Genomic DNA, 24,815 nt, shown 5'->3' with positions numbered 1-24,815 from the left:
CCCCCTCCCAACCCCACTTGTATTCAAATTTGGGCGTATCAGATATTTGGGCCAAAATTGGTCCAGTGAATGAAAATATATTCGACATATCAGATATTTACATTGCGATTCATGACAGTAGCAAAATTACAGTTATGAAGTAGCAACAAAAATAATTTCATGATTGGGGGTCACCACAACATGAGGGGTCACAGCATTAGGAAGGTTGAGAAACACTGGCTTAGTCCGTCCCAGTAGCACATTAAAGGTGTACCAACCCTTTTATTCTCTTGGTGCTCTTTTGAAGGTAGATACCAAAGAGCTCCGCTGCTATTTTCCCAGCTAGGTAGCAGTGTGACACTGGAAGAGGGAATAGAGAGAGCTTCTTCTTCTTCTCCTTCTTCTTCTTCTTCTTCTTCTTCTTCTTCTTCTTCTTCTTTTCTTTTCCAGGTTCTCCTGGGACAGACTAAGCTCTCAGCTTTCACCACTCTACTCAGAAGGAAATGGTTCCCCTTTTAGTGAGAGTTAATACTATAATTTAGCTTTTATCGAAAGCAGTGATTCCATTCTCAGAGTAGAGTAGTAAAAGGCCCTCTTGAATGCCTGGATGGGAAATTGACATCAGGGAGGTACAGTTGGCCCTGAAAAGGGGTAGCACTTTCCCCTCCCTGCAGAATGACCCTTGACTGTTCCACGGGTCATATCAAAATCCATAATTTTGCCTTCAAAACCTGACCTTGACTTATATATGATGCTAAGTTATACCTGAGTATTTACAGTATTTCTCTTTGTTATAAACTTAACTTTTCAAGTTTCTCTGATCTCAATGTTCAATTCCACCAAACAGGAAAAAATGCAACAGGATTTCTGAACAATCAAAAAATGGAAGAGGCTAGGAGGCATAACCCCAAAACATTTGTAGGAATAATTTTCAATGACTCCATGTCCTATCATCTCAGATTTCCTCCTGAAGGCAAGTAAAATGATGTGTGCTACATGTTTTTTTTTAAAGTACCACATGATAAGATTTGATTTTGGTTAATCTTGTGTTAGTATGCTGAAGCGAAGCTTTTTTTTATTGCCTAAAGACTGTGGAAGAAGGAAACTGTTTAACCCTGTAATTATGTGTGTGTGTCTGTCTATCTATCTATCTATCTATCTATCTATCTATCTATCTATCCATCTATCTATTTATCTATGGTGTGGGGTGGGTGGGTGTCAGAACTGCATTCTGCTTAATTTAGTAGGAATTACTCTTTGGTAAGCAAGTATAGGATTGTAGCCAAGAGAATATCTGCTGTTGTTTCATGTACATGCTTATGTTCTAAATCAATCAAGCTTTCGATGGGTGAATAACTCAGGACTATGTCTGTTCTTGTTTTATTGTATTTTAAAGTTAATTGTATTGTTTTAATCTACTGCTCTAAACTGCTCTGAGCCAAATTGGGAGTAGCGGTATACAAGTCAAATATATAAATAAAATAAAATAAATCATGGGCAATCCTCGGCCCTCCAGATATTTTGGACTTCAACTCCCAGAAATCCCAGCTAGCTTGCCGGCTGTAAGGAATTGTGGGAATTAATAATAATAATAATAATAATAATAATAAACTTTATTTATACCCCGCTCCATCTCCCCCAGGTGGACTCAGTGCAACTTACATGAGGCCACGCCCATCAGTACAATACACACAATATAACACAAAAGCATAACAAAACCAGGAAATGAAATATATAAAATAGAAAACCAATATAATGAATGACACAACAATATAAAATCAACCATTAAAACACAAAAGATTTTCACTGGGCAGGGCCAAATTCAAAGATAAAATTTTAAAGTGCTGGAAGATAGGACAATGTACATTATCGGGGAGGAGGATCCAGGGATAAGGAAGGATTTAATTGCACGAACCACAAAATAAAGTGCTTCTGAGGTCACTTTGTGCAAAGTTGGTCAGGGAGTATCTTACATTCAATCATTGAAGGCATTTTGGAATAACCAGGTTTTCAGAAGTCAATTGAAGTCAAAAACTACCTGGAGGGCTAAAGTTTGTCCATGCCTGTTCTAAATCCATTTTCTGTTCCCAATTTGAATAGATCTACTAACTTAATAGAAAGCACTAATTCCATCTAGAATGCTCTCGTTGGAATTAGCAATTGGATTTAATCCTATGCATCACTCTTTCATTTTTTTATTGTTGTAAAATTCTGTTTCCTTGGAAAATATGCATCAGTATAAGAAAACCAATAAAAAAATGATGATGCCCTCTAATATGGAATAATAGTGGAATCGAGCAATTTAGGGCAGACACAGGTAGTGAGCACCAGACAGTGGATAGCAAAACACACACTATGGATAACCAGCACTGGGCCTCCTGAGGATCTGAGAAGAAGCTATAACCCAATGTTCTCCAATCAAGAAGTCTCACCAGTTGAAGAAGAAGAAGCCATCAGAGAATTTTATTAAGTACAGCTAGAAAGGACAGCCACAGAAAGAAGCTGACATGTTTGACACAGGCTAAAGCATCCATTTTTCTACAGTAGAATCTTTCCTGTGCATGGCCAGCCGGAGCTGGCTCCATGCTGATTGGTGGAGCCATGTTGCCATCACAGCCTGCTGGGGAGGATTCCCTCTATGAGGTGGAACTGTGGTGCTCGCCAGCCAATCAGAGAGCGTTTCCCATTTCCAATGCAGATTTCCGCTCTCCAATGGCTGACAGGGGACAGGATGATCCGGAAGACAAAAGAGTACATGGTTTTGTGAATGAATAACTTTGTCTCTCTTAAGACGAACAAAGTGGGGCCATCGGGTCCCTGATGCTTATGGGATTTTCCCTTTGTCATGCCCATGTCCATTGTAGTCCATACCAGAGTATTGCCCAAAGTGATGGGATTAGGGAATCCAGTTCTGGGAAAAGGGAAATGTCATTTTGGGAAGACAGGGCATGACCTCTCAGTATCAGGGCAGAAGTGCCAGGTGATTAATATTCTTATTATGTGCCGGTGGCTGCACAAAGGACAGGTGGATTGATATCAGGGTCCAGTTGTCTCTTACACAGCCAGGTCTATGGAACAGAGAGGATGGGTGCTCGGATCAATTGTTATTGGGTGATAACCAGGAAAACTGCTGGAGGAAATTCCAGGATTATGAGGTGCTGGTGAAAGGTCACCTGGATCTTGATTAATGGCCAGGTCTCCAAAAGGTTTTATAGGAAATAAAAATGGGATATTATCTATACACTGAGGGTCCATGGATATGGGGGACTCCCAAATGCACGAGTGAGGGTTAGCAAAGGGGTTAGTTGGGGTCCAAAAAGGTTATCCTAGGAGGGAAAGAAGGAGAGGAGCCCCACTCTGAGGCCTGCGGGGGCTATGATGCTAGGCAGTTACCGAGGCCGGCTGCAAGAGAGAGAAAATGACACAAAAAAGGCCAAAAAAGGATGCAAAGAACAAATAATAGGGTAACACACCAAAGTGTATGTTTATTCAAAGGGGATATTTTGTATTAAAAGGAGAAAAGAAAGTATCCAGGATGCTGGCAGCTGCTATTGGGCTTCTCCATTCCTCCAAACGTTCACATCGTCGATCTCTGTGAGGCTCTAGGCACCTGCTATCCTTTGTCATGGCTTCAGTTATAATTTTAAATAATTTGACCCCATGACAAATCGACATCAATTGGACAACCTATCCATGCTAATGTTAGATCTAAAATAATGGGGATGACTGCAGAGATTTCTACCTTTGACATGCAGAAACTTAATGTCAGGCCCCTTCTACACTGCCATATGAAAACCAGATTATCTGCTTTGAACTGGATTATATGGCAGACCCCCTCGATGGACCCCCTCGTGGAACGTACGGACACTGATGGACAACAGTGACAGTGAACGCCCCGAACGCAGAACTGCCATCATCGCAAGGGAGCTGGGACGCTTTAACATCGACATAGCAGCCCTTCAGGAGACCCGGAGAGCAGGAGAGGGACAGCTGAAGGAAGAAAAAGGAGGCTACACCTTCTTCTGGAAGGGACTGCCCGAAGAAGACCAAAGAATGCACGGAGTTGGCTTCGCCATCAGAAATGATCTGATGAAACATCTGTCCGAAGCACCCACTGGCATCAACGAACGACTCTCCACCCTCCGAATTGATCTTGCCAAAAACCAACGGGCAACCATCATAAGTGCCTATGCACCAACACTAGACGCCGATGAAGACATCAAGGAGAAATTCTACTGTCAGCTGGACACCGTCCTATCGGGGATACCTAAGGAGGACAAAATCATTCTCCTGGGGGACTTCAATGCAAGAGTCGGGCGAGACTTCGACCTGTGGCCAGGCACCATAGGAAAAGACGGGGTTGGAAACAGCAACTCGAATGGCATCCTGCTTCTCACCAAATGTGCGGAGCACAACCTTGTCATCACCAACACGCTCTTCCGCCAGAAAAACAAGTTCAAGACATCATGGAAGCACCCCCGGTCAAAGCACTGGCACCTCTTAGACTATGTAATCACACGTGCCAGAGACCGCCGTGACGTGCTCCTCACAAGAGCCATGACAGGTGCTGACGACTGCTGGACCGACCACAGGCTAATCCGATCCACGATGGCTATCAAGATCGCCCCCAAGCGCAGACTCCAAGGAAGGAAGACAAGGCGCAAAATGAACACCCAAGCCCTTCAGGAGCCCTCCAGGCGAGCCCATCTCCAAACAGCACTCAAGGACCATCTACCCACAGTACACCCCGAAAATGTTGTGGAACATTGGAACAAACTGAAGACCTCCATCATCCAAGCCTGCAAAGAAACTATTGGATACCAAGCCAAGAAACATCAAGACTGGTTTGACGAAAATGACATCGAGATCCAACAGCTAATCAACAAGAAAAGGAAAGCCTTCCAAACATGGCAGAGAGACATCAACTGTGCTGCTAAGAAAAAGATCTACGCCAGTGCAAAAGCTGAGGTCCAAAGAAGGACAAGAGAACTCAAGAACATCTGGTGGACAAAGAAGGCTGAAGAAATCCAACACCTGGCAGATACCCATAATGCTCAAGGATTTTTCAAAGCCACAAAGGTCATCTATGGGCCAAGAAACCATGGCATACAGCCTCTACGCTCATCAGATGGAACCAAACTCCTGAAGGACCAAAAGTCAATTGCACTACGTTGGAAAGAACACTACCAAAGCCTCCTAAACCGCAGCTCCAGTGTGGCCGAAGAGGTCCTCTCACAAATCCCGCAACAACAAACCAGGGGTGAGCTTGCAGCACTGCCTAGTTTGGAAGAAGTCAGCAATGCCATCAGCCAACAAAAGAACAACAAAGCCAGCGGACCGGATGGGATCCCTGCTGAAATCTTTAAAGAGGGAGGACCTGCGCTGACACACCAACTCCACCAGCTCATAGAAAAAGTGTGGGTGACCGAGAAAATCCCAGCAGACTTCAAGGATGCCACCATCATCACCCTCTTCAAAAAAGGGGAAAGAACAGACTGCGGAAACTATCGAGGTATCTCCCTTCTAACCTCTGCTGGAAAAATCCTCGCAAGAATCCTTGCAAACCGCCTTCTGCCCCTCTCAGAAGACACTCTCCCAGAATCCCAGAACGGCTTCCGCCCCTCCAGAGGAACTGTAGACATGATCTTCACTGCACGACAGCTCCAAGAAAAATGCAGAGAACAAAATCAACCTCTGTACATGGCATTCATCGACCTTGCAAAGGCATTCGGCACAGTGAATCGCAGCGCTCTCTGGACCATCCTCCACAAAATCGGGTGCCCAAGCAAATTCGTGAACATCCTGCGGCTCCTCCACGATGACATGATGGCAACAGTCTTGGACAGCAATGGCTCCCAAAGTGACCCATTTAAGGTGGAATCGGGTGTCAAACAGGGATGTGTTATTGCCCCAACTTTATTCTCCATCTTCATCGCCATGATACTTCACCTTGTTGATGGGAAGCTTCCCACCGGAGTGGAAATCATCTATCGGACAGACGGCAAGCTATTCAACCTCAGCAGACTGAAAGCCAAAACCAAGGTCACAACAACATCTGTTATAGAACTCCAGTATGCTGATGACAATGTCGTCTGTGCACATACAGAAGAAGATCTACAAGCCACTCTCAACACCTTTGCAGAAGCATACACAAAGCTTGGCCTGTCACTGAACATCGAGAAAACCAAAGTGCTGTTCCAGCAGTCACCAGCCGTCCCCTCTCCAATGCCAGAGATACAGCTTAATGGTGTAACATTAGAAAATGTCGACCATTTCCGCTACCTTGGCAGCCACCTCTCCACCAAAGTCAACATCGACGCCGAAATACAACACCGCCTGAGCTCTGCAAGTGCAGCATTTTCCCGAATGAAGCAGAGAGTGTTTGAGGACCGGGACATCCGTAGGGATACCAAGGTGCTTGTCTATAAAGCTATTGTCCTCCCAACCCTGCTATATGCCTGTGAGACGTGGACTGTCTACAGACGTCACATGCAGCTCCTGGAACGATTCCATCAGCGCTGCCTCCGGAAAATCCTGCAAATCTCCTGGGAAGACAGGCGGACAAACGTCAGCGTGCTGGAAGAAGCAAAGACCACCAGCATTGAAGCGATGGTCCTCCAACATCAACTCCGCTGGACAGGCCACGTTGTCCGGATGCCTGACCACCGTCTCCCAAAGCAGTTGCTCTACTCCGAACTCAAGAACGGAAAACGGAATGTTGGTGGGCAGGAAAAGAGATTTAAAGATGGGCTCAAAGCCAACCTTAAAAACTCTGGCATAGACACTGAGAACTGGGAGGCCCTGGCCCTTGTGCGCTCCAGCTGGAGGTCAGCTGTGACCAGCAGTGCTGCAGAATTCGAGGAGGCACGAGTGGAGGGTGAAAGAGAGAAACGTGCCAGGAGGAAGGCGCGTCAAGCCAACCCCGACCGGGACCGCCTTCCACCTGGAAACCAATGCCCTCACTGCGGAAGAAGATGCAGAGCAAGAATAGGGCTCCACAGCCACCTACGGACCCACAAGGAAACCCATGATGGAAGACCATCTTACTCGTCCAACGAGGGATCGCCTAAGTAAGTAAGTAAGTAAGTAAAAGTAAGTATGGCAGTGTAGTCTCATATAATCCATTTCAAAGCAAATAATGTTGATTATCAACTTTGATAATCTCTAGATTATATCGCAGTGAAGAAAAGGCCTCAGTGTTCCAACAATGCTTTTTAAACAGTTATCAAACAAATAAGGTTTTGCTTCTCATTATTTGCTTTGGATGTTGTTTGTAATAGTCAGTGATTCAATGGATCCTGAAACATGTGAAGCTGAAAAATACTGGAGCAATGGATTTGCAGCACTACAGATCTGTATTGATGCAGTGTTGATAAAGGTAAATAGCTAGAATGTGAAAAATTGTTTTGTTGTATCTAAAGTATTTAAAACCTTAAAAAAATAAAACTGACATATTTTCTTGTCTTTTAAGAAACAGTTTTCTTATACATTAGCACTTCTCCTGGTGTATGACAATAATAGTTGGCTCTGTGTGTGATGGTTACATTCATAATGATTTCTGAAGGAATATTAGAACTAACCTTCTATGAAATATAAATGTACATTGCATATTATTATGGATGCATGCTGCAGGATGAGCAGTGGTTAATTGTAGACAGTGTGTCAAATTGTGATTTTCTGCACATACTCATGTATACACTAGCTGTGCCCTGCCACGCGTTGCTGTGGCCTATAGTAAAACTTATCAAAGTTGAGGTAGCTATCTGGACTATTATGAAAGAGAGGTACCTACCTATTCCTTCCCCCTTTTCCTCCCCCTTTCTCTCCTTTCTTCCTTCTCCACCTCTTTCTTTCTTTCCTTCTTTCATTACTTGGTTTCATCCTTCTCTCTTTCCTTCATTCCCTCCCCCTTTCTTCCTTTGCCTTTCTTCCCTCCCTGTTTGCTTCCTTCTTTCACTTTTTATTTCCTTTTATTTTACCACCATCATAACAATAACAATAATGCAGTGCATTGCCTCTGGGACCTGACACCTCTCCCATTCCCCCTAAAAGGGTCTCAGAGGAATAATAGCATCATCATAATCATAGAAATAACAACCTTTACCCTCCACGTGTTGCTGTGGCCAATCTTCCCTCTTTCTCTCCTTCTTTCCCTCCCTCCCTCCCTCCCTCCCTCCCTCCCTCCTTCCTTCCTTCCTTCCTTCCTTCCTTCCTTCCTTCCCATCTTTCCTTCTCCTCTTCTTTCTCTATCTCTTTCCTTCCTTCCCCCTTTTTCTTTGTCTTCTGCTGTCTCTCTTTTCTTTCCTTCCGTCTTGCCGTTTTGTGAGTGTGTTGTTGTGTTGTTTTTCATTTTGAGTAGATATGTTTGTACCTTGTGGGTTGTGTTATGGGCATGGCAATTTTGGTTAAGTTTCGTTGGGTTTTTTTGAGTTTTGTTGTTTTGCCGTTTTGTGAGTGTGTTGTTGTGTTGTTTTTCATTTTGAGTAGATATGTTTGTACCTTGTGGGTTGTGTTATGGGCATGGGAATTTTGGTTAAGTTTCGTTGGGGGTTTTTGAGTTTTGTTTCCTCGTTGGATGCCCCTAACAAATTTATATATATAGATTTAGAATGTCAAAAAATCCACTCCAAAACCTTGATCAACTTGTCCATAGCCTCTATAAGTACTACACCTTAACTCTTATATATAAAAAGGAACCACCCCTTTTTCTGGAAGAAAGGTGAGAAATAATTAGCCTATCCCAGATGAGCCTAAAATAAGCATAATCCTCCTCTGACCTCTCTGATGTGGTGGTACTTCTGTCCTTTGAATGCTGAGGCGGGTAAATGACGGAGTGACTGGCTCCTAAGGCAACAATGGCTCTTTACCCTCTTCACAGAATCATGGTTGACATTCACAGGTCATATCAAAATCCATAATTTTGGTCCCCCAAATATGCCTTTGACTTACATACAAGGTCAACGTATACATAAGTGTCACATTTTCTGGTGTATAAGATGACTTTTTAACCCTGGAAAATCTTATGAAAAGTCGGGGGACATCTTATACACCCGGTATATGGAAAAGAATAAAAGAAAAGAATAAAATCCAAGTCCCTTAGTGATGCAGCCTGAGGAGAGAGGGAGGGAGGGAGGGAGGGCACGGAGAGGAGGAGCAGCAGGCTGCATTGCCACAGAGACTGGCCGGGGGTGGTGGCCTGCTGGGCTGTCCCCGTCGCTCTCCCCGCTCTACTTTCAAGACCCTCCTCCACCCGCGCTACTCTCCCCACTCTACTTTGAAGCAACTTCTCCAATGTTGCCATTTCTGGGCAGCCGGGAGAGAGAAGAAGGAAGCAAGGCAACCCAATCGGCCAGCAGAAGCCTCCAAAGGCCACCAGGCTTGCCTAGACCTAAGGAAGTGCCCCCGGACTACAACTCCAGCAGCCCCGGGTGGTGGAGTGCCTTGGACGTGCCCACTGAGGCATTCTGGGAGACATAATTCCCAAATCACCCCCATCTTGCCCCGCATTGACAAGGTTTGCACTTGGGAGTTTTTGTGACTAGATGGGCATTGAATAGAATTGCGTTGGAAGAGGGATAGTTTTATACAACGAGTATATTCCAAACTCTATATTTTATATCTTATATGACCAGTCATCTTATACGTCAGAAAATACAGTATATACAGCAGATTCAAATTGCCTTTTCTTGAATGGAACAGCTTTTCAGTTGATAGTAGGTACTTAAGTGGAGTTTTCCAGTGAGAATAGTTAGTTCCCTATACTGTTCTGGGAGATTTCCCAACCATTTGAAGGATATTTTTGAGCCATAAAGCGAACAAACTGGTATTATTTAGCTGTATATCTTTAAATATAAAGTCTATCTATTAAAATATTTGCTGCAATAAAATGATGTAATATTTCCCTCCCCGCCCCCTTTTAGTACAAGACCAATCATTCAGTTTTGGAAAAACTGGAATCCACACAAGCCATCATGATGGGAAAATCTGCTGGTACAGAAATAGATCATTATATTCGCTTGGTTGTATTACTTTACCTTGTGGTTGCTTTTTCACCATTTGGCAATTTCTTGGCAATCCACATTGTGACAGAGAAAGAAAAAAACCTGAAAGAATTCTTAACAGTAATGGGACTTCACGACACAGCTTTTTGGTACGTGAGTATGTGTTTTAGTTCTTTGATGATACATAAATAGAACAGTTGTCATGCTATCTCATGGGAGAAGACACACATAATGGCTTGGATCCTAAGAGGTCATAGTTTAATTGCATGTGTTTTGGACGTCACCTTTCAGAAACCTCAGCTAGCTTGGCCAAGGGAATCTGGAAGCTAAAGTCCAAAATATCCAGAGAACTAAAGATTGACAACCATGGCAGGAAAATCTCACATGCTTTCCTCTACTGAAGTCTTCACATTGAAGGGTTCCTCAGAATCCTAGGATATGGGTACTGCTCATAGAGGAGAAATCTGGCTAATCCATCATCAAGTCTCTATAGTCTATTCCACATTTTTGAACCTCCCCCATCTCTTTTAGATATTTGGGGAGACTTGGGTGGCTGTAGCAGATAAGAGGGGATGTGCAAACTATTCTTCCATGAACTTTCCTAAATTAACATATTTCAAGATCAAATTCAGTATTTTGTCCTTTGTCAGTATTTTGTCCTTCAGGTAGCACAAGGACGTTTCTCCATATGAAAAGCTTGGAGTCATTCAGTTTGAAGTTAAATGGTCAGATGTCCGAACTTGTGGTACAGCATGCATGTCATGCACATCTATGTAGACTGTGGGTCCCCAGGTGTTTTGGCCTACAACTCCCAGAAATCCCAGCCAATTTAAAAGCTATTAGGATTTCTGAGAGTTGAAGGCCAAAACATTTGGGGACCCACAGGTTGAGACCACTGCTGTAAAGAAAAGAGAATTATTTAAGGGGGATTACTTTGAAAATGAATTATTTACAGTTATAGGGTTCCCAATCCCCAAAATAGTTAATTTAAAAATATAATAATAATAACAACAACAGCCACTACTACTACTACTTTATTTTTATACCCCACCTCCATCTCCCCTAAGGCACTCGGGGAAGCTTACAAAGGGACAAGCCCAGGGAGCACAAAGTTAAAAACATAACACAATAAAATAGCATCAAAATAAAACCAAATAAAAACATATCACAATAAAACATAACATCATTTAGAACTGCATTTAGAACCGTCATCTTTCGATTCCCAATATTTTAAAATGGTTTAAAAGCCCATGCATTAGTTCAATGGAAGAATGGATTTAAAAAAAAATAGTAGATATTATTAATATGGACAACTTACCACCTAAAGAACTATCAAGGCATCTCGAAGAAACCAACAGACTGGACAATGTTAAAGGACTATCTGAAACAAGAAAATATGAAAATGATACTCTAAAGAATTTGGGAAGGTTATAGAGAGTGCATATATAATGAGGGGAAGAAAACTAAGTTTTGATTTCACGATGAAAGAGATTGGGAGTCAGCAAAATCCCCCCTTTTTTCTTTTCTCCTTTTTTGTTTCTACCTCCCCTTCCCTTTTCCTCACACCCCAACCTCACTCATTAAACTCACTTGTGTGTTTTATTATTTGTATTCAACCCCCCCCCCCCAAAGCATTAGTATGTGCTTTATATGATATTCTTCATATAACATTGAATGAGAACATTCACCCACAGCAAAATAAGTTAGCACTCACTGTATTAAGTAACAATGTAACTTAATTATGGTAGGGAAATCATTATCAAAGCCTGAGAAGTGGTAATACAGAAAGCATTCTTTCTTACTCAAATATAGAAACTGAGTCAGTACACCACACATTAAAAAACATATCCTACCAAATAGCAAAAAACAAAAAGTATATTGTTTCATTGGTGACGTTTTTGTGAGTGTTATTGAATCATTTAGCGGATCATCATTGGAGGAGAGAATCAAAATGCCAAACATTGCTTTGATTATCCATTTATATTGTACTGTGTAATGTTATACTCTACTGAATTTAAAGATGTAGGCCATGTACAATTAATGCTAAGGGTATTTATTTCTCATGTCAAGGCAGCCAGTCAAATATATTACATTTCTAACAGAACAAAGCAAACAAACAGAGAAAATACAAAATGTGTGAGTTTGGTAGTTGATTAAATGTCCTTTGACCAGTATCTGGCCACTTGGAGTGCTTCTGGTGTTGCTGCAAGAAGGTCCTCCATTGTGCATGTGGCTGGGCTCAGGTTGCATTGCAGCAGATGGTCTGTGGTTTGCTCTTCTCCATACTCGCATGTCGTGGATTCCACTTTGTAGCCCCATTTCTTAAGGTTGGCTCTGCATCTCATGGTGCCAGAGCGCAGTCTGCTAAGGGTGTAGGGTCTGAAATAAAAGGTATGACCCCAGAATCCACTGACATAAGTTCCCAGAATTTGCAGAATCCTGGATAATAGTGAACCCTATTGAAATGAAGGACTTCCAGACAAATTCAGTCATGCATTTGACTTTTTTTTCCATGTCAGTAGTGACTTGAGAAATTGCAAGTCGCTTCTGGTGTGAGAGAATTGGCAGTCTGTAAGGATGTTGACCAAGGGATGGCCGGATGTTTTACTATCATTTGGAGGCTTCTCTCATGTCCCCGCATGAGAAGCTGGAGCTGACAGATGGGAGCTCACCCAGCTTCCTGGATTTGACCCGCCGATCTTTCAGTCAGCAGTCCTGCTGACACAAGGTTTTAACCCATTGCATAGGGGGCTCCTATGCATTTAACTATGATGAGTAAAATATAGATAGTACTGTCATAGATGGGTTTAATTCATAATCATGCAGGTTAGAGGTTATGATCATTATATGATAAATGCCATATAAAACACAGTCACACCCCTTCAGTTTTAATTGCATATAGAAGACTGAGGTTGGAAAAGTCCAAAGGAGGACACAATGATAAATGTTATATGAGGGAGCAGATTCTTCCCAGATTCTTGCTGGACATGATATTCAATAATAGGTTCCTCCAACAGATTGTGGATAAAATTTGCAGATGGAAGGGTTGGTTATTTTTCCCCCCTGGAAATAACATGATACTGTAACTAAACTTTGGACTGACTACAATCATCCTATAGACTTCAAAGTTTTTCTGTATTGCTACTTTCCCATGTAATGATGGTCTCTTAGCACTAAAAAAAAAGAAGAAAAAATCACTTTCAGTTTGTTTCTCCCTCCTCCCAAGCGTATTTTAGTTAGTTTTCTCATTTTGGTGTTTCCCTTCCCAAATTTCATTTTTCTATCACCATTTCCTGTTGTAATGTATTTCTGCTGTTCTTGTTCCCACTCATTTCTTTTCTCATTCACATTCCTCTTGGGATTGCTTTTTCTACAGTTTGCATGAAACTGTCACATTATTTCAATTTAACGTATTGTTTGCATCAAATTCATAATGTAAAATAATTTTAAGTAGAGCAAATAGTATCATCTCCTACATCGGGATGAATGATGGGACCACAGCATGTTTGGAAGTGAAATCCCTATGCTATCCAAAACATGTATATATGGAGATACACTTTAAAAATGTACCTGTTCCAATTTACATATAGATTCAACTTAACCTACACAACCTATCTTGTTCAAATCTTGGGGAATGTCTGTATATGTAAATACAGCTATTCCAAAATCTGGAAAAATCTGATATCCGAAAAGCTTCTGATCTCTGGCATTTCAAATAAAGGAGTCAACCTGTATTCTGTGAATATGAAATAATGCATTTCCATATGTCCACTATTATCCTGTACTTCATTTGTTTCATGCAAAGGCTCCTTTCAGGACTCACTTTGGACAGTGTATTTTAATATTGTTTAGCTGTAATTTAGTCATTTGTACAGATGACTATGAGTTTGTGAACCTTCATTGTTTTTTCCCCTCTTTCTAGGCTTTCTTGGGTTTTACTCTACGCCAGTCTGGTTTTTGTCATGTCCCTTCTCATGTCCGTCATTGCAACATTTTCTTCACTCTTTGGTCAAAGTAGCAGCTTTGTGATATTTCTTCTTTTTTTCCTATATGGATTATCCTCTGTAAGTGTGTGTGCATATGCATTTTAGAGAAATTTTACAGTGATTCTTGTTATTGTCACTTGCAAAGCAGTTTTATATCACATGGGCAGCTCCCAGTAAAGGTCATGACTTGAGTATTAGGGTAGCCAGATGGGAAATAATAATAATAATAATAATCATCATCATCATCATCATCATCATCATCAACAACAACAACTTTATTTATACCCCGCCATCATCTCCCCTACGGGGACTCGGAGTAGTTTACATGAGGCCAAGCCCAAGCAACAAATTTTTATTTTTATTTGTCGTGTCAGAACAACCAGTCAAATTATATTACATTTCTAACAGAGCAAAGCAAACAAGCAGATTACAAAATTTGTGAGTATGAGAGTTGATTAAATGTCCTTTGACCAGTATCTGGCCACTTGGAGTGCCTCTGGTGTTGCTGCAAGAAGGTCCTCCCTTGTGCATGTGGCAGGGCTCAGGGTGCATTGCAGCAGGTGGTCAGTGGTTTGCTCCTCTCCACACTCGCATGTCGAGGATTCCACTTTGTAGCCCCATTTCTGAAGGTTGGCTCTGCATCTCGTGGTGCCAGAGCGCAGTCTGTTCAGTGCCTTCCAGGTCGCCCAGTCCTCTGTGTGCCCAGGGGGGAGTCTCTCATTGGGTATCAGCCATTGGTTGAGGTACTGGGTTTGGGCCTGCCACTTTTGGACTCTCGCTTGCTGAGGTGTTCCAGTGAGTGTCTCTGTAGATCTTAGAAAACTATTTCTAGATTTAAGTCGTTGACGTGCTGGCTGATACCCAAACAGGGGATGGGCTGGAGATGTCTCTGCCTTGGTCCTTTCACTATTGGCTGCTACTTCCCGGCGGATGTCAGGTGGTGCAATAACGGCTAGACAGTGTAATTTTTCCAGTGGTGTAGGGCGCAGGCACCCTGTGATAATGCGGCATGTCTCATTAAGAGCCACATCCACTGCTTTAGTGTGGTGAGATGTGTTCCACACTGGGCATGCATACTCAGCAGCAGAGTAGCACAGCGCAAGGGCAGGACATGAGAGAAGCCTCCTCGCAGGATTGCAAGATATCCGGCGTCCCCTGGGCAACGTCTTCGCAGACGGCTGATTCTCTCAATCCAGAAGAAACCAGAGCAACAAATTACAATACAATGAGTTACAAATTGCAATAAAATAAACAACATAACATTAAAGTATAAAACATATAAGCATATAAACAATATACACAAAACATTAAAAAAAACAGGGGGATAGGGCGTCTGGACCTCTAGGAGGATCATATAAGGGGCTTTAATGTCGTCCTAGTCCACCTCCTTGTACAGTGGAGATAGCAACAGCTAAATCGCCCCCATGATGCCCATCACTTTTTAAGATAGTTTGTTCCATGGCTAAATAATAAGATAATCTATCCCCCTGCTAAATAACTGTTTATTTAATGACTTACTCCTTATGTTTTATTGGATTTTCCCTTCTAAACAATGATGGCACAAGAGCTCTGTCTTGTTTCTGTTTAGACGTTATTTGAGGGACATATAGTGAAGCCATGAATAATGAAAATTTAAGCCACTTGATATAGAAACAATGTTAACTGACCCAGCATGTATGGCAATTTTGCTCATCCACCACTCACAGCATTATGCACAGAAATTATTAGTGATGTATGGAAATAACCAGACAGAAAATGGAATGAAAGAAGGAACCATTGTAGAAAATATGCAGAACACCATCTAGTAACTGAAAGGACTCTATAGGACCCGGCACCCTATGTTCCACCATACCAATGAGTATGTCAAAAAGAGATTCCTCTAGGGTAGTGGTTCCCAACTTTTTTTTGACCAGGGGCCACTCTGCCACATTAGTACCAAAAGCGTTGTTTTATTTATTTATTTATTTATTTATTTATTATTTGAACTTATATGCCGCCACTCCCCTGGGGCTCGGAGCGGCTTACAAGAATGGCTAAAATCTAACACAATTTAAAAACAATTTAAAACAATTTAAAAACAGCAATATCAAAAATCAAAGGCCTTATGAATAAGTTTTTGGTCAACTTTAAATTCGGTTTGGTTATTTGGGGTGCTGATTCAGAAAATTACAGGTGCCACAATTCGCATTTATGAAAGCAAGTTATGTGCAAGAGCTAGTACCATATTAGTTCTCATTTTTCAGGTCATATGGTAAACCTCAGTAGGCTACTCATGGTGGCTGGTACTCATGGTGGCCGATATTTGGTGCTCAGCAAAAATGAAGGAACCTCAATATGAGAAACAGAAGACAAAAGATCAGCTCTACTACATGAGAAACATGGAATGAGATACCAATAGTCACTTTAAAAATCTGTTTGGCAAGCTTCTGTCTCCTCATGACCTCATGGACCAGCCCACGCCAGAGCTCCCTGTCAGCCGTGGCCACCCCCAGCTTTTTAAGAGTCAATCCAGTCACTTCAAGGATACCATCTATCCATCTCGCCCTTGGTCAGTCCCTCTTCCTTTTTCCTTCCATTTTTCCCAGCATCATTATCTTCTCCAGGAGTTCCTGTTTTCTCATGATGTGGCAGAAGTAGCCCATCTTTGCCTCTAATATCCTTCCCTCCAATGAGCAGTCAGGCTTTATTTCCTGAAGTATGGACTGGTTGGATCTTCTTGCTGTCCAAGGCACTCTCAGAATTTTCCTCCAACACCACAGTTTAAAAGCATCTATCTTCCTTCGCTCAGGCTTCCTTATGGTCCAGCTTTCCCATAGTAACCTTTGGTTACTATAGTAACCTATAGTAACCATAGGTTACTATGGGGAATACCATTGCTTTGCAGAAACACATTACCAAACCTTTATAATTTATCAAAGTCTCAGACTGAAATAAATAAGCTCTATGAAGATTCAGGAATTTTTTTATAGACCCATTGTCCTATGCAAAAAAAAATGCCTTTAGCTTGAGGATGATATCAAATTCAAGATGAATGAAATGGCCTACAATGATTGACATAACTGGGACAATGCAGTACTTCAACTAATCTGAGGAGATGTGCATGGAGCATCTATGGAGCCTCATACAACTAATTGTATGTTATTTTCCCACAGCTCCTTCATCCCATCCATTCACACTTTGGACTGTAGATATTCAGTGCTTGATAGATAATGTAGTTAGTCATTGAGGTAATACCAATCCAGTGTGTTATGTGGATTTTTGTTTTCTAGTACTCTACAAAGCAACGAGGGCCATAGAATTGTTTGGACGCAACTGCTTTATTTACATCCATAAAGGTATATGTTCTTCCCATGGACACTAGTGAGGTATAGGATGCTCAGATGCAAAAGAGCTTTGAACAGAACAGAGGTATTAAACTCATTTTCATGAAGGGTCACATCATTCTTAGGGTTGCCTTTCAAGGGTCATTGAATCCATGAACAGAGAATCCATGAATACAGGAGGATAACTATAATTTATGTACATAGTTGGTCAGTATACTTTAGTTTTTCCAGTTGGTATCCCCAGATGTTAATTGAATGACAACTCTTGTTTATCCGCCATGAGGCCTATGGATAATGGCAATTGCAACCCAACGACACTTGTGGCATTGAGCATGGGGATAGGTGAAAGGACATTTTAACATCAACCATCATATCCACAAACTTTGTGTTTGATTTCAAACCCCATTATCCTGACTAAACAGAACAGATGTTACTGTATCTTAACTCCCATTTGCTCTTGTCATGATGTCTAATGATGAGGTATATGGGAGTTTTCTTCTAGTATCTAGGAGGACCACATAAAATGGCATGGAGGGTTGTATTCAATCCATAGGCCTTGTGTTTGACACATGTGCCATAGAACATGATGTTTTGTTGTTTATTCATTCAGTTGCTTCTGACTCTTCATGACCGCATAGACCAGCCCATGACAGAGCTCCTGTCAGCTCCTTCAAGGTCAAACCAGTCACTTCAAGGATACCATCCATCCATCTTGCCCTTGATGTCCTCATTTGTGCAGCATGTTTTTGGGACAAGTAATTTTTTTTTAGGAAAAATATCTTGAGATGGCAGAGGAAGGAGAATCTCTCAAACTCTCCCACAATTGGGAGAAAAACTTTTTGTTCTTGCGTAGTATTATATAATTTTGAAGGGGAAGGGATTGATTGCTTAAACAGGATTCTCACTATGTCCTGATCCTCACCTTCCTGTACACTTCCTTCTTCTTCTGCCTGTCCTTCCTCTTATTCTGCTTATGCAAATATAATATTACAGGGATCCTTAATATTTGCTGCGTTTGGTACCAAGAACTCCATGGATACCAAAATCCATAGGTGTTCAGGTCTCACTGTATACAATGGCATAGTAAAAGGGCATCCCTTATATAAAATGGGAAAATCAAGGTTTGGGAATTCTAAAGAATATTTTCTAACCGTGGATAATGGCATTCTATAAAAATGAAACAGTAGAAAATAATTCTTTAATTATTTTAAATTAAATATATGCCTCTACTCCACCGTGTGTAGCTAGAGATGGATGAGCTGATCTGGTTTTCAATCTATGCTGCTATTGGAGGTGTTCACTTATACGGCCATTTCCTACTGTTTCTCCTTTAAACTATATTTTTAAACAGTCTGCATGAAAACTTGTATTTTGAACATCCTTTATGTGAAAATATACATGCTGCAATGCATGTTGATACGTGTAAGATCAAGAATTCTTTTGTGACATTCAGAGAAGTACCAGATCTGATAAAGAGCTTGATTCAGATCTAGAGAACAGTCATCAGTGGTTCTCAACCTGTGGGTCCCCAGATATTTTGGCTTTCAACTCCCAGAAATCCTAACAGCTGGTAAACTGGCTGGGATTTCTGGGAGTTGTAGGCCAAAATACCTGGGGACACACAGGTTGAGAACCACTGGTAGAAGATCAGTTTGGTGTTGTAATCTGCAGAGACTATTGTTATCCAGTGTGGCTTTATTTTTATTTTGTATCTGGGTTTTTTTAGCAGATAATATGTGGAAGGATCTATTTCTATAATGAATACATACGTCAGAATATTGTCCTTTGTCGGTATACTGTAAGATCTGTAGCATAATGGAATGAGCTCTATATTGTTGCTTGCTACTGCTGTAATAATTGTATTTGTCACATGGAAAAATGTGATTACAACATTTTAATTAAGAAGTTTTTTTACAATGAAAAACTTTTTCCATTTCTGTTTAGATTTCATTTGCATTTATGTTAACTTCTATTTTCAAAAAATCAACGTATGCTGGTACAGTTCAATACTTTGCAACCCTTGCTTTTGGTATTCTGGGCCTGACTGTTGTCTTGGCAGAAGATTTCCCAAAGTCCTTTGTGTGGTCGCTTAGCCCACTGTGTGAGTGCATATTTTTAGTTGGCGTTGCACAGGTTAGTAAAATATATTATTTTCTTGCTACTGTGAAATATACAACAGGTGGTGAATCTGTGGTATTCTAGGTATTGAACTCCAGTTCCCATAGAGCAGTGGGTCTCAACTTGTGGGTCCCCAGGTGTTTTGGCTTTAAACGCCCAGAAATCCTAACAGCTGGTAAACTGGCTGGGATTTTTGGGAGTTGTAGGACAAAAGACCTTGGGAGAGACAGGTTGAAAACCACTGCCATAGACTCTTGCCAATGATTAGGAATTGTGGGAATCTGAGTTCAATAACATCTGGATATATAATGCATGAGCACTGTATAAATAGCAACACTATTGTGTTTCAAATACCATGATGTTAATTTTTTTCATCCATTTTCTATTACAAATGTTTCTACTAAAACAGTGGTTCACAACCTGTGGGTCCCCAGATGTTTTGGCCTTCAACGCCCAGAAATCCTAACAGTTGCTAAACTGGATGGGATTTCTGGGAGTTGTAGGCCAAAACACCTGGGGACCCACATGTTGAGAACCACTGTCCTACAAGTTTATGGTGCCTCCAGCATAAAACTGTGACTTCTTTGTCAGTAAAATAGTCCAACTTTCCAATTCCTTAGCTTGGAGTACAAATGGTAATCACTTATGGTTACCATTAATGTGAGCCTCTGAATGTTTGCTGTACCTGAGATACTGATTCATGTTAGCTGCAGAACAATGTCTACTTCCCACTTTCAGATTTTTGCAGGCATTTTAAAATCCAGAATAAAACTGGATCCTTTGGACACTCCAGGCTCATGCCTCACCATGAAATATTATGTGGTTGTGTATATTGGCCTTGGCTTGTCACAATATTTTTCTGAATTTTGGTAGTGGAAATGTGTGGTTATCAACACAATTTGGGTGTGGTATATTATGAATAAATGTGTTATTAACTGCATGATTCCAGGACAGAATACTTTGAATTATTTTGTTGCTGAATAAAAAAAAATCAAAATCTGTAGTCCCTGAAGCAAACCAAATACAAGCATTCTTGAAAGCTTTCATGGCTGGAATCTCTGTGTTGCTGTCTGTTTTCCGGGCTGTATGGCCATGTTCCAGAAGCATTCTCTCCTGGTATTTCACCCACATCTATGGCAGGCATCTTCAGAGATGAGACCTCACCTCTGAGGATGTCTGCCATAGATGTGGGTGAAATGTCAGGAGAGAATGCTTCTGGAACATAGCCATACAGCCCGGCGAACTCAAAGCAACCCAAATACAAACAGATAACTTTTTAAAGCAGCTAAGAACCTAAGAAGGCAGAGGATTAACTGTGGCTTTTCCATCTGAACAGGATATGCAGTAGTTCTGTAGCAGTAAGTCTGCTTCATGCACTGAAATGTTGTTTTCTATCAGATTTTCAGATGCTCCTTCTCTTTTGTGGTGTCTAAAACTTCCTCATTTGTTCACAGGTTATGCATCTGAAAGACTATGAAAATGGAGCTGTTTTCTCCAATTTAACTCTTGGCCCGTATCCACTCCTTATTGTTTTTACCCTATTGGCCCTTGATAGCATACTTTACCTACTCTTGGGAGTTTATTTGGATCAAGTGCTGCCAGGTACGTTTCTTAGGTTTCAGAAAAAAATACAGCAGAATTGAACAATATTGGGGGCCAGATTCAGTAACCAGTCAATAGCATCTTGTGGAACAAAATCGAGGCTAAGCAAGGTGTGGTGAGCTCAGTGTATTTGAGTGTGATGTGTACTGTGAGTTATGTTTTCAAAGTTCTGCCAGCTATTTGGGTCCGTCAACATGAGTAACCATCCACCCATCTTTTTATATCTATCCCACCTTTCTCCCAGACTTAGGATTCAAGGCAAATTATCAAAAATATCAATAAACAGTATTACTATGTGTAATCAAAACATCAAAATTAAGATGAAAACAGTATTAAATGTCAACAGAATTAAATCATTTAAAAATATTACTGTAAGACAAAGCTTTAAAAATGCAGCACCTTTTCATGTTAAAAATCAATTTCAAAAGGCATGTTTGAAGAGAAATGTCTTGGCGTGCTTTTTTCCCCCCATATGAGGAGCGACTTGAGAAAATGCATGTTGCTTCTGGTGTGAGAGAATTGGCCATCTGCAAGGATATTGTGATCTTTTGATATTTTATCATCTTTGTGGGAGGCATCTCTCATGTCCCCACATGAGGAGCTGGAACTGACAGAGGGAGCTCATTCGCACTCTCCCCGGATTTGAACTCTGACTTGTTGTTCTTTAGTCCTGCCGGCACATGAGTTTAACCCATTGTGCCACTGAGGGCTCCTTCCTGGCTTGCTGTAAAAAAATAAACAAAGAAGTTTCTGTCCTAGCATCCTATTATGCTCAATATGCCATTAAACCCAGAAATCACAAATGGAAGTAACTTCAGGTTGTAGTTTTCAGCTAGTTTTGCAGTTTAAGATGAAGTGCTGCAGTCCGACAAGGAGGTAAAATTAAAGTTTACTTTGCAACCTAAAAATCAATAAATCAAATTTGCAAAGCAATATAATAATGATAATCTTACTCTCCTCTCTTCAAGGCTTGAAGCAATTATAAAATATAATATAATAGGAAACCTACTCCACTGAACAGAGCCAGTATGTTGTTTTGAGATGATTTTAAACAGCTGATTTTAAAGTAGATATAAATGATTTTAATGTTTGTGTATATTTATAGTTCTATGTCCTGGCATTGAATGTTTGCCATCTATATGTTGTGCTCCGCCTTGAATCCCCTGTGGTGTGAGAAGGGCGGAATATAAATGTTTTAAATAAATAAATAAATAATAAAACACAATAGATAAAAACAAAAGGGTTTAAAACATATAAAGACACATAGACATAAGATTAAAACACATTAAATCATTAAAAGCAATAAAATGGCAATTAAAATGAGAGTTTAAAATTGACATGTACACTGTGATATTTAATATTTTAAAACTCTTTTGGGGGGGTGAATTCTATTGCCTAGGGGAATATGGATTGCGACGAAGCTTTTTTTACTTCCTCAAGCCATCGTTTTGGATAAAACGAACAAGAAATTATAAAGAATTATGTGAGAGCAGCATTGGCGGGAGCGTGGATGTCAATGAGATAATTGAACCTGTATCTCCCGAATTTCAGGGAAAGGAAGCTATAAGGTATGACTGATAATACCGTGGCTTAATCTCAACTGCTGTTAGATACTGTTAATTGTCTTGTAAGAGTTGTAATAACTGTGAAACTTTAGTACTCAAGTACTGCACTGAATAACTTATCAGTTTAATTATGCTCATAAATTTTTGCTACACTCCTGCAATATTATGTGTGTTCTGTCTCGATATATATTCAAATTTAGTATACTTAAGGAAAAGGTAAAGATTTCCCCTTCACATTAAGTCTAGTCTTGTCCGACTCTGGGGGGTGGTGCTCATCTCCATTTCTAAGCCAAAGAGCTGGCGTTGTCTGTAAACACCTCCAAGGTCATGTGGCCGGCATGACTTCATGAAGTGCCATAACCTTCCTGCCAGAACGCTACCTATTGATCTACTCACATTTGCATGTTTTCAAACTGCTAGGTTGGCAGAAGCTGGGGCTAATGGCAGGAGCTTACCCCGCTCTCCTGATTTGAACCGCCAACTTTTGGACAGCAGGTTCAGCAGCTCAGTGGTTTAACCCGCTGCGCAGCCAGGGGGCCCTACTTGCAAACCAAATAATTTCAGGCTTGTACAGCATCACTAGTAGTTAATGCAGGCACAGTAATTTTGTTGCATCTTCTAGGGCTTTGTGTAAACCTACTTGTTGTTGTTCATTCGTTCAGTCGTTTCTGACTCTTCGTGACTTCATGGACCAGTCCACGCCAGAGCTTCCTGTCGGTCGCCACCATGCGTAAACCTAGTGTTACAGACCATATGCATTTGTTGCCAGCTTTTGAGGCCTGGGGCTATATAAAGTACAGAATGTAACCTAGTGTAACTTATAAACCAGAGCATATAAGATACAGTACAGTAAGCCATGTGTATTAGGATGTGTATATGCATCAGAGATAACTTGGCTTCAATTTTATGCTCAGACATAAAAACGAAAGATTAAGTATCACTTGAAACTATGAATATTAACAGATGTGACTTGTAATAGGTGAAATAGTATTCCTTGATGGATAGATGATGGTGGCTACATGACTGAACTACTTTGTTTAAGGTGGTAATGTATTCATATATGCATTGACTATTAACTAAGTCTGTAAAGAAATAAAAAGAGATCAAGGTTCAGTCCTTACAAAAGTCCGTATGAAAATGTTAAAATCTTGATGGTCGCATGATATAATGTAAGTACTGTGTGATGTCTTATATGCCATATAATGTAATAAGATAAAAGTAAGCACACAGGCATTCACATGTCTGCTTCCACCAAAGAGTAATACATAATTTTAATTTTAAGTAATTTTATAACTGTGAATATGTATAATACTCATAGTCAGTAATGGACAAACAACAATAAAGTGATCTGTAGTATTCAGAAATGAATTGTTAGTTTTTTATAACATTTGTCCTATGTTCTGAAGCCCAGTCTCTATTTGAGACATACCATATTTACTTGAGTATAAGCCGTGTTTTTCAGCCTTTTTTAGGCTTATGTTCGAGTCCAAATCATCATCATCATCATCATCATCATCATCATATTTATTATTTTACTCTATTTCTTATTATTATTACATTTACATTATTTTACTCTATTATTATTTTATTACATTTATTATTTTACTCGATTATTACTGTCATTTCAATGATTTTACTCTATTATATTTTATTACATTTATTATTGCACTCTCTTTATTATTACTGGAAGGATACGTAAGCACATTTTCAAAAACATTTAACCAGACGCCTCAATTAATGTAATTTTATTGGTATCTGTTTTTATTTTGGAATTTACCAGTAGCTGCTGCATTTTCCTTATACTCAATGGCCTGATTTCGAGTCAATACATTTTCCCTAATTTAACTTCCCCAGTAGTTAAATTAGGTGCCTCGGCTTATATTCGGGTCGGCTTATACTCAAGTATATAAGGTATGTTTTACCAGGGTATGGAAGAAATATTTTTTTCATATATTCAGAAAAAACATTTTGGATGAGTTAACCGCACCCATTTGGAGTATGGAGAGGAGATCTCTTTTTTTTCACTGCAGTATTATTTATATTATTATACAGTTATAAATATGTGGTTACTGTATACCATTTTCCTTTTATTTGCCTGTGGAAATTTTGTGTGAGTAAGGTATCAATATATAAAAAATAAAAATAGTTTGTCTTCTTTCAGGATCAGCTGTGTGCAGAAATCTTTTGTCAAAAAAGGCGAAACTGTCGAGGCTCTGAAAAGTAAGAACTAGTATGTTTCCA

The 24,815-nt window shown here is 40.4% G+C and overlaps 1 protein-coding gene across 2 annotated transcripts in view; it reads left to right on the top strand.

The window, feature by feature from the left end:
• The window catches only part of LOC132767752 (cholesterol transporter ABCA5-like), a 79,535-nt gene that overhangs the window by 9,523 nt on the left and 45,197 nt on the right, over positions 1 to 24,815 (top strand). The window contains exons 4-11 of one of the 2 annotated variants that reach the window (XM_067464230.1): positions 827 to 952; positions 7,260 to 7,357; positions 9,900 to 10,129; positions 13,903 to 14,044; positions 19,234 to 19,422; positions 20,862 to 21,009; positions 22,409 to 22,577; positions 24,736 to 24,794. In XM_067464230.1, the coding sequence (XP_067320331.1) occupies positions 827 to 952; positions 7,260 to 7,357; positions 9,900 to 10,129; positions 13,903 to 14,044; positions 19,234 to 19,422; positions 20,862 to 21,009; positions 22,409 to 22,577; positions 24,736 to 24,794 (1,161 nt within the window). Of the gene's footprint in view, positions 1 to 826; positions 953 to 7,259; positions 7,358 to 9,899; positions 10,130 to 13,902; positions 14,045 to 19,233; positions 19,423 to 20,861; positions 21,010 to 22,408; positions 22,578 to 24,735; positions 24,795 to 24,815 lie in introns of those variants that run through there. The other variant, XM_060763037.2, reaches the window with a different exon arrangement.

The sequence above is a fragment of the Anolis sagrei genome, chromosome 2 (genome assembly GCF_037176765.1).
Source record: "Anolis sagrei isolate rAnoSag1 chromosome 2, rAnoSag1.mat, whole genome shotgun sequence".
Taxonomy (NCBI): domain Eukaryota; kingdom Metazoa; phylum Chordata; class Lepidosauria; order Squamata; family Dactyloidae; genus Anolis; species Anolis sagrei.
Note: the sequence above shows the minus strand (reverse complement) of the source record. Positions and strands in the feature narration are given on the sequence as shown.